Source organism: Abrus precatorius, unplaced genomic scaffold, assembly GCF_003935025.1.
Source record: "Abrus precatorius isolate BTA unplaced genomic scaffold, Abrus_2018 Scaffold4, whole genome shotgun sequence".
NCBI lineage: Eukaryota > Viridiplantae > Streptophyta > Magnoliopsida > Fabales > Fabaceae > Abrus > Abrus precatorius.
The window spans coordinates 6,095,024-6,105,574 of record NW_020874384.1 but is presented as its reverse complement, the minus strand read 5'-3'; the positions used below and the strand labels follow the sequence as shown (position 1 = coordinate 6,105,574).

General features: G+C 33.2%; 2 protein-coding genes across 5 annotated transcripts; one reads left to right on the top strand and one right to left on the bottom strand.

Moving 5' to 3' along the window:
- Positions 1-642: 642 nt before the first annotated feature.
- On the top strand, positions 643-5,921 carry LOC113864321 (ADP-ribosylation factor-like). Of its 4 annotated transcripts, XM_027497914.1 has the most exons (8): positions 646-897; positions 1,077-1,112; positions 1,212-1,302; positions 1,649-1,764; positions 1,932-1,991; positions 2,075-2,140; positions 5,128-5,332; positions 5,414-5,849. In XM_027497914.1, the coding sequence occupies exons 3-7, from the start codon at positions 1,218-1,220 to the stop codon at positions 5,323-5,325; spliced, it is 525 nt and encodes a 174-aa protein (XP_027353715.1). In that variant the 5' UTR covers positions 646-897; positions 1,077-1,112; positions 1,212-1,217; the 3' UTR covers positions 5,326-5,332; positions 5,414-5,849. The 4 variants fall into 4 exon arrangements, 3 of the variants coding, with proteins under 3 accessions (XP_027353716.1, XP_027353715.1, XP_027353714.1); XR_003504822.1 differs by lacking the exon at positions 1,077-1,112 and having other exon boundaries at positions 644-1,014; positions 2,107-2,140; positions 5,414-5,921; XM_027497913.1 differs by lacking the exon at positions 1,077-1,112 and having other exon boundaries at positions 646-1,014; positions 5,414-5,847.
- An 859-nt stretch (positions 5,922-6,780) lies between these two features.
- On the bottom strand, positions 6,781-9,417 carry LOC113865723. Its single transcript, XM_027500448.1, has 2 exons — positions 9,145-9,417; positions 6,781-8,603 (listed from the first exon to the last, which is right to left on the bottom strand). Exons 1-2 carry the CDS (start codon positions 9,242-9,244, stop codon positions 7,006-7,008), a joined length of 1,698 nt encoding a protein of 565 aa, XP_027356249.1. The 5' UTR covers positions 9,245-9,417; the 3' UTR covers positions 6,781-7,005.
- Between the last annotated feature and the right edge of the window lie 1,134 nt (positions 9,418-10,551).

The following is a 10,551-nucleotide window of genomic DNA, read 5'->3' as shown; positions in this document are numbered from 1 at the left end:
CTAAAAAAATGTAATTCAGATCAATTTAGGTGTATGTTTTAAATATATTTAATAGTGTAAAATTAATTTTATTAAAATAATTTTTACTCGATTTTAAAACATGCATAATAATTATTCGTGAACATTATTAATGTTCATAATGTTCACTTAATGTGTTTTTAAAAATAACGTGTTCATAATGTTCATTTTACGTATGTCCGTCGAGAATGGGATGCTAAATTCAAGTTATTGGATAGAAATAATATTTTAAATTGCCTCTAAATCAATTTTAAAATTTCGTCAACATTTATGAGGATGTTATGTTAGTAGTTAAGTAATGTTGAGTTTGCTTCTAAAGTGAATAAGGAATAGTTTTTTGTTTTATCTAATAAAAATCATTATTAATTTATTAACTAATCTAAATGTGAATGCATGTTTTTCTTTGCTTGATTTAAAAACAAAATAACTAGGAGTTTAGGACCTCTTCCAAGTGAAGTCCGTACTCCGTTGTAATGCAGTGATTATAATGGGTTAATAGTTATAGAATTACGGGGGATGGAAAGCGTTAATAATGAAGAAAGGAGTAGATAAATGATGCTTGCGTATACATTTTTTTTTAATGGAAGATATATTGACCATGCAAATGATTATTTAGCCAAGGAGTGCATTCTTGGATAGAGAAGAATATATTCCTGAGATTTTTTCAACACTGAACATTAATGCTTTACTGTTGATATATGCGATTTTTTTTTTAAATAAAGTTATAAAATTAAAAAAAAAATGAAAAGGTGAGATTCTTATTTTTATTTGTATTATTATTAAGGTGTGGTGAAATTGTTGTTGCAAATCCAAATTCCAACGCAACGTAGGGGGAAGGCAACGCCATTGAATCCCTTCCCTTTCCATTCCAATTGGAAGGTTCATATTTCTTAATGTGTTTTTGCAATTTCAAATCTATTTGATCTCATAGACGGAGGCATGGGTCAAGCTTTTCGGAAGCTCTTCGATACCTTCTTCGGCAATACCGAGATGCGGGTCTCTTCTTTCTCCATTTATTTGTTTCTTTTATAATAAATTTTATTTTTCTCTGTTTGTAGCTTGCAATCAGTTATCATCATGATTAATAATGAAAGGTTACGCAATTCTTAATCATCAATACTTGTGTTTCTTGGTCTAATAATCAATTCTTAATCAGAGACTCACTTTTTTTTGTTCCCGTTTGTCTGGTTTAGGTTGTGATGCTTGGTCTTGATGCTGCTGGCAAAACAACTATACTGTATAAGCTCCACATTGGAGAAGTTTTATCTACTGTTCCTACAATTGGTGGGTATATATATAGATTTCCTGGTATAAGCTAGATAAGTTATTTCTGTCGTAAGGAATGTTAAGCTTATGCTTGTCAGTTATCTACTTTATTTTTTGTTTATTTTTGTGTCCATTTGATTATGCTTGTAAGTTATGGAGTGTTTTGTTTTCTCATGACTGTGTGAAGTAATAAAAACCAATTTTTAATAGAGAAGGGTTTAGTGAAACTTGATTTCTTGTGTGTTGAAAAAGATATTTTCCCCTCTTGATTGGTAGGGCAAATCCGCAAATATCTATAAGCAGTTCGTATGTGTGAATTGATTAGATGTTTGTTTGAGGCTTATAAATTTGTACTTTTTTGTAGGTTTCAATGTGGAGAAGGTTCAGTATAAGAATGTTGTTTTCACAGTTTGGGATGTTGGAGGGCAAGAGAAACTAAGGGCACTTTGGAGGCACTATTTTAACAACACTGATGGTTTGGTAAGAATTAGTTTCCATGATTTTATATGCTCTATCTTATTGAAACCACAATTTGTGCAATTTTTTTTGTGAACTTTTTTACAATTATTCATCTATCCCATAGGACTGAAAAAACAGGATACAGGTCCATATTTGTCAGGTTAATACATATGTGCACATTTATGCAGATATATGTTGTGGATAGTCTGGACCGTGAGAGGTTAGGGAAAGCAAAGCAGGAATTTCAGGTGATAAAATCAAAACACTCTCTCACACACACACCCAATGTTATTCCAAGCACACTTTGAATAGATCTATGGATTATTTGCAGACAATCATAAATGATCCATTTATGCTTCACAGTGTCATATTGGTGTTTGCCAACAAACAAGACCTGGTATGTCTTCATTACTTCTTGATCTGTGATTTTTGGGCTGAACAACCTGACATTTATGGTTATCTTCACGAGTAAGATGAAATCAGAGCTAAAGCATGTGAATTGATTAACATTGTTTGCTGAATATACTACAAAACTTAGAAGAGTGTGCTATAATTAATGCATATACAAATACCAACAATGTAGGTAAGTTTTATATTACCAAAATTGTTGAAATAGTTAAAATAATTGGAAATTAGTTAGAAGGTTTGGATTCTTTTCCACTGCCAATAGGCTGTGAGACTAGGTAAGTTGCACTAGGAAATCCACAGAGCTAAGTTAATTGCACCGGAAAAATTTGTGGGATCAAATTTTATTTTATTTTTCAATCAAGTGTGGCCCAATACAAGATTTAAAATAAGCTTTGTTACCATTTTGAATTTGGGATTTAAGCTTAATTCAACCCCAAAAGTTAACTAGTAAGGTGAGAATTATTTTAGCCTTTATAAACTCTTATTTAGCCACATATATAGATGATGTAGGACTTTAAAAGTTATAGGCTTAATCCACGGCCGTATGTGGGTCAAAATAATAAAAACCTAATTACTATAGCACGAGGCAAGCAACCAAAGTCATCTTTCTAGGATCATCAAAGCAATTTATCAAATTAGAGTTTAGAATGGGAGAATTTAACAAAATCTAAAATGAGAGGAGATAATCAATTAATTGAACACTTAATTCAAAAATCAAAAGATAAACAACAATACTCAATCATTGAATCCAAAAATTGATAATATTCTAATTTGAGATATTAAAACCTGAATTTGAATGAAATCTCAATCCAAACCAAGTGATCACACAAAAACTTTCATGCATTTGATTAACACAAAATTAAAATCCAGAAACATCTAGAATTCAATCAAAACGCATTAAATTTTTGCACCACTTAATTAACTCCAATTTTTTAAAATTGACTCACACTTCAAACGAATAATAATGAACCAATCACTTCTCAATTGGAATTAGAAAATACCTATAATTCATGAAATTAAATAGATTAGAGAGAAGAAGAGAAAACCCAAATTGAGAACAAACAACGAGAATCGATTTTAAAAAATGTTGTGCTTCCTTAATCCTTGAATGAGATTATGAAAGCTGCTCTTCCAACTATGGAAGAGCACAAAAATTCAAAGTTTTTTGAATAGCAAAGAAGAGCAAAAAGAAAAGAAGGAAAATTCAAATTGAATCTAAATCTGTCTACGTTCTCCCTCTCTCCTTTTAATAGATTCAAAAAAATAGAGGATAACAAAAATCTTAATCATAATGATAAGTAATTTTATCAAAAATTTGAAAACAAGATTGCACCAAGTTTGAAATTTGAAAGATACCATAATCTAAGGAAAGATATCTTAAATGGTAACTACATAATCTCCTAGAACAAATTCGTAACTTGCTCCTTTATTTTGACCCAAAATTTGCGCTCATTTGGCTATGTGATCTGAATATGAATTGAAGACATGGATGTTAGCTTTCAATGCTACTGGAATAGACCAAGATATGACCAAAACACTACACCCTGATTAGGATCCGCATTTGCCTCCTTTCTCTTTTAGTTTAAGCCCAATTCTTGCTCTATATGTTAGGATTCAGTCTCTGATTTCTTAATTAGAGTTGTAGGTCGATATCTTAGCTTTAAACAAGAATCACATTATAAGGAGGTCTATAGCCCAATTTATAACTCATACTAAATAGTGTCAGAATATACCCTATGCTGAAATAATTGAATTAAGGCCTAACCAAGATAAAACTTGTCCAAATCAATTCACTTATGCACAAGAGGTGGTTAATATACCAAATACGAAGGGAAATATATATGAAAATTCAATTCATCAAGGCTTCACTATTTTTTTATGTAAAAATTATTAGATGATGCATGGCACATCCAACTGAAACAGACTATGTGTGTGCACAGAAATTCTTATTTACCATTGTGATTAGCTGATATGTTGGTTGGACCATATGAGAAATATGAACCTACTTGGGAAAGTTAGGTAAATTTATACCCACAGAAAAGAGTAAAAGCATTTGCTGAGAGAAACTTGTTCCTATCATAGGTCCAATCAATCAACACAACTGAATGATATTAAAAAGTTATTGTTTATTTATAAAACACCTTCTATGGAGGGCATGCTCATGCAAACAATTTTTCAATGCATATTTCCCAAAGCTTATTAGAATTTACATGTCCAAACTAATTAACTAAATTTTATAAATCACTCGTCACATAATTCCTATTATGTAGTTGGCTCAACAGCTAGTACCACACAACCATAATATCTCATCTCATTTTGGTAACGTTCAATTTTGATTTTACGTTTGTATCTATAATTGATTTTTCCTTTATTTATAACTTTTGTTTCTGTAGTCTAAGTTGGAAAGGAAAAGACATACTATTGCAACCTCAGAGCAATGTTAGCAAATCTCAAGGGAGATTAGTATAATAATATCTTGAAAATTTTCAAATTCAAAGCACTTAAGGAAAAAACTGAACCACAGTATGTGTGCTTGAACAGAAATCTTTTGTATTTTCTGGTTAACATTTTTTTATTATTTTTTATTTTCTTCTTGTTTGTACATCATTCTGCTTGACCATAAAGTTGTATACCAGTGAAAAATTTTTATTTTTGGTTTCTCACTTTTTTGGTGGGATTTGTAATTTTTTTTATTACACGTTATTCTTACATGTATACCACTTGAATTCTGCATGCTATCTGCCCCAAAAATCTGACTGAAAAGTTTTCATTCCCAATATATGCTGTTTCGTGAAATGGAGCTTCTCTGTCTTTCGAAAGTAACATGCACTTTATATGATTATCAAATATCAATATCCTGTAACCTTAGCAAACCATTCTTTTTGAACAAACTACTCTCCTCCAAAACAAATAATAGAGCGTTGCCTTATTCTCAAGTCTAGTTATAATAGTGAATCTTTTCCTATTCTTTTCCAGAAAGGAGCAATGTCGCCTAGGGAAGTATGTGAAGGATTAGGTCTCTTTGATCTCAAGAATAGAAAATGGCACATACAAGGCACTTGTGCTCTTCGGGGAGATGGCCTTTACGAGGGCTTGGACTGGTTGTCCTCAACTCTAAAGGAGAGAAAAGCTGCTGGATACTCTTCAATAGGACTAGGAACTTCATCCTTCTAATTTCAAGGTTTGAACTATCATCTTATTTCAATCATAATCTGCCTTCCTGTTTATCATCTCATTACATTATGTGTATTCTCCACTGCAGAGGTAATTGGCGATGGATGAATGGGTAGTGTGGCCAGTTCGACGATGATCTGATTGTTAATCAAATTTTTTGGGTTACATCTGAAGCTGATAAGTATAAGTTGCTTCGCCTTTGAGGGTGCTTAAGATATGACTTACTCCAATTATAGAAGTTTGTGCATGACGAATGATAAACTAAAATTCTTTTGCAATATTTATATCCCTTATTTTGTGCACGTGTACCGGATACAAGGTCATGGATTCCGCATCTCTTCACTTCTTCACTTGTTCATTCTGCCTCATTACCTTCACCTCACTTTGTAGTATTTCTCTATGGCTGTGGCTGTGCCTGTGCCTGTGATGATTCATAAAAGTAATGATTCTGATAAATACATTGGGAGCTTGTCTTGATTTTCTTTTCGGCTACATTTTCTTATGATTCAATTAAATTGGGTGGTTGCAATACGTACTTTACTTTTGGTTATAATCCAGTCATCTATTGAACATCAGAAAATCGTTATTGCAATTGCTTTTAACTAAACTTGAGCCGCATTGTTGTATATTTTGAAATTATCAAATGGATTTCTGCAAAGGAGTCGGAATGGTAATGGATTGAATTTCGTACAGTTAGTAACTTTACTTTTAGTGTCCGAGTCGATACCCAAAATGCTAAATATAATATGTTTAAAGACTAATTAAATTGTGTTTAAATTTTATCATGTTTGACGCATCTTTCTTGTTTTGCTTAATTAATTTTTTATCTCTAAATAAATTGTAATTTTTTTATTTGATCTTTTATCTTTAATTTTTTTCCAACTGAATCTGTCAAAATGTTTTCTGTTACAAAATAGTTTATTTATTTTTTCTATTTAATTTATCATGTTGTCTCTTATTTTATAGTGTACAAGCAAAAAATTCATGATATTTAATGAGGATTAGAGGGATCAAATGAAAAAATTTATGATATTTAAAGGAATTAGATAAAAAAAGGGGGGGGGGGCATTTATCAAACAAAATATTTTATGAAGGACTTGTTTGAAAAAAATAAAAAATAGGGAAGTAAATAAAAAATTAATAATTTTTTTAGGGATCTAAAATTTAATTAACCCCTCTTATTTTATAGCAACTCTTGGACCTTCTTTGTACTACAAATTCTCGTTAAAAAACAAAACTGAAAGAAAACCAAACTATTCAAGCTGAAAGGTAAATACCTAAACGACACCTAGGAAGGGTTACAAATTTCAAATAAACTGGATAGTATAAAGCTTTCTAGTACTGAGGAAAGATCAAAATCATGAGGTCGATTTAGTATAGGAAAGAAAATGAAACAAGAAAAAACGAAAAGAAAATATAGAGAAACAATATTAAAAATTTAAATATGAAATTTACCGATTAAACTGCGCAGGGCCTTGTTATATTTCAAGAGTTACATGCATATGATTCTTTGACAGGATTCCGTTCAACAATTATTAATTTTTCATGGAAACTGCATGATAAATTTGGCAATTACATATCTCTCTCTCTGGTGTGTGGGTGTGTACGTACAAAAATACATTACATTACAGTCTACAATTTGCAATCACCAACATTTGACATATGAACAGTAACATAAAATCACCATCTTTCATCATTTATCCAATTATTTTTCTCTTTTGGCCCTGTGGGACCTTCCTCACCATACAGTTCCCCGGGAAACTTGTCAAACAAGTTTCTCACTGAATATCGAATGATGCGTGGAAGAGCATTGATTATCTTATAAAGCTCAGTTTTTGAATCATAAACAATTTTGGGACCCCATTCTCTCATAAACTGCAACCAATGAGGCTCAATGACTGCATTTTCTAGATACTCAGCTGCAACAACCTCATAGTGAATACTAGAATCCACGTACAAATTACTGCTAGCAGCATCATTCCTAATGCCAATCCCAAGTTTTGGAGAGCCTTGAATATAGGTCCCAGGATGAGGGTAACTTGCATGTCCATTTTTTGATGAGTAAACAATAGCTTTATTGCCCTCAATATAGTCTAAGTCACCGGAATCCACCCATTCACCACCACTGTGCTGTGAGAAGTATATACTATAGAGTTCTCCACTGAAGTTGCATATACGAAGCGTAAAATGCTCCCAGTCACCAACATGCTCTCCAATCTTGCTCAAATGAATATTCTTAATTCCAATTTTCAGAGTGGCTGGTCCATTGAAAGGACAAAAAACCCACATTGCAATGTCTGTAAAAGTTCCACCAAGAGCTGGCTTCACATGAACATAAAGCCTTGCACTTTTCAAGTCCCCATGTTTGAGCAAATCCCTTTGATCATCACTTGGCAAGTCTATCCAAAACTGCCCATCATTTGTTCCCCCTTCTGGTAGATTTGAGCCAGCTGCATCAATTCCCTCTCCTGTAGACACACCCTTTTTGTACAACAAGGCTCCATTGTTGAAAAACCAATCAACAGAAGATGGCAAGTAAATTTCCTCAGGATGAAAGAAAATAGTGGGGCCATAATGCTTAATAAGTGCATGTATTTGTTCCAAATTTGGCATCGCTGGTAACACTGGATTCAGGTTCTTCAAGCATGCAACGGGCAACTCTTCTCCCATTCTCCAGTCACTACTGCAGAAAAAAGTCCAACCAGAAACTCCTTTCCCTAACATGCCACGGTCACAAGGTCTCAAGCTCCACACCTGAAATGAAAACTCTGGACTTCTAGAACCTGCAGCAAGTATTAAGCGGTAAGGTTGATATTTATCAGTGAGGTCAATTCGAACACAGCATATTTCATCCAACTCAGGCTTGTCAGGTTTGTTAGTAACCAAATAGCCAATGGCCATGTAACCTTCAGGAGGCACAGGTAGCCAAAAGTATGCACTTGACATTTCCTGATTTCCTGCATTTTGATTCCAAATTAACTTAAAATCAAGAGGATTCTTCAGAGGAGGTAACTTATCCTGGTTGCGAATATCAGCAGTTTCAGGCAAGCAAGTTTCCACTTCCCTTGCCACAAGTATAAAACCGTGTAAAGGCTTGTCATTGGGTTGACAATAGTGCCCAAGGATATGGAAACTATCCGGTACTCCCACTGGCTTATAGAATGTAACAGCATTTTTTGTGTCTAGTTTAGAACTGCTGCTCCAGATTAGCTCAAACCTAGTCACCTTTAAAACTTCTATTTCACCAAGATTTACAAGGCCAGAAGCAAAACCTTGTCCTGTAATGACATATACAAAATAGATTAGTTTAGACTTTAGAAAGGTGCGTTAATTTTCTTTTCTCAATTTTTTTTAATCTGACTTTAAATGTCAGTTAAAGAAAAGTTTCTATGTGGCATTGGGACTGCAATATTATAGAAGTACAACATTCTTGGATAAGATACCGCACCGATCTATCATGGTAAAATTTAGTTTCAAGATCATTACCAATGTTAAATTCCTAAAACAATTTAGATTTGATGTCAGAATTTGTAAGTAATCTATTACAGAATAGTTACTGAATGCACTGCATTTTTAACTAGAAATAAAGCTTCAACAAACATGCGACAGCCAGTGAAACCGGAACTTGACACGGGAAAGGGGTGCATAAATGATATTTATAATCCAGAAAGGTCTGCATAGGAATAGAGACAAGGGTTATTTGCATAAAGGATAAAAAATAAAAACTTTACATGAACCATTGTGACCCAGTAACAAAAGAAGCAAAATGCAGATTCCTGTCATAAGAATTTTGGAAAAGCAAAAGACAAAAATAGGGACCTTGAGGCCATTGAGGGATCGGGTTGGGGAGAGAAAAGGTTTGAGGGGAAGACGATTGAGCGATTGTATTTGTATTCGAATGAAAGCACTTAGAGTCCATCAATCACAGATGCACACTTTACACACTCATTTTCCCAACACAACAAACGGAATTCACGATGCACTCTCTACGTTTGTCAGCAATTCTACTCTGCGATTAACACCTTTAATTAATAAAAGTGCACTGCATGGCTTTTTTTCACCCACAAAAATAAAATACAGTTGCATGGCTCTTACAAACAGAAAAGCACGCATGTACATACACGCAGTTTTTCTTTCTTTCTTTTTTTTTTTTTTTTTAACTTTCTCAACTTTCTACGACATAAAATGTTATATACATATTTATGGTAAGAAAAAATTTCTAAGTTATAAAACCTTAGTGGAAGAAATAACATTTCGAGAAGTTTCATATGGAGTCTCGCCCTTTATTGAAAAATATGTGAACTCAAGAAGCGATTTTATTAAAAAGACTACATTTCAAGGTATCTTAGAGATTTTTGTCATACCCTTAATTTCCTTCAAAACTGCTGGAAAGATAGAAGAATAGTAAAAAAATTATTCTAAGTCCACAAGACTGAAGGCCTTTTCGAGGTGTTTTTGAGGGTTCTTAGCACCTGGACTAAGAATAGCTAAAAGCAATCGAAATAAGACTAACAAAAAAAGTATTCTAAGTACATAAGACGAGAGGCCTTTCGAGGCATTTTTAGAAGATTTTCAAGCCTCTGACTTCAAAATTGCTCGAGAAACAAGAAGTGGTCAAAAAATATTCTAAGTGCACAAACATAGTCAAATTCCATATTCTTCTCATAACTGCTCAAAAAATAAGAATAAGCTGAGGAAATATGCTAAGTCCATGAGACTCAAAGAGCTCGCAAATCCTCCATAATTAGTCGAAAAGATAAGTTAAGGAAAAATTACTCTAAGGCCATCATAATGCTAAAAGAGTCTCTTAGATTTCTTCCAAAAATGCTCAAATGATAAAAAAAAAATAGAATTCTTGATAGGACTCAAGCTATTTTAAAAACATTACCAATAATTACCACCAGACAAAGGTTTAATAACATGAAGAAAAATCATGAGTAATAGTGGTTATGGAAGAAGCCCCAACCAAAAGCACGATCACAAGCAATCATGAATAATGGGCAACAATTGAAGGTAGTTATCGAGAGGTGTCCGCGAAAAGAGGAGAACAGTAGTGGTTGCCCTTGCCTATAAATACGCTAAAGCTTCATTTTACAAGGAATAATTTTTTACACTTAGACACGGCACTTAAATTCTCTGAACGCTGAAACCTTACACCGCGTCAGACACCAGCTACCAGGAGACTCACAGTAGCCACTGTTCGCTATTGTGAGAAGTCGTATGTTT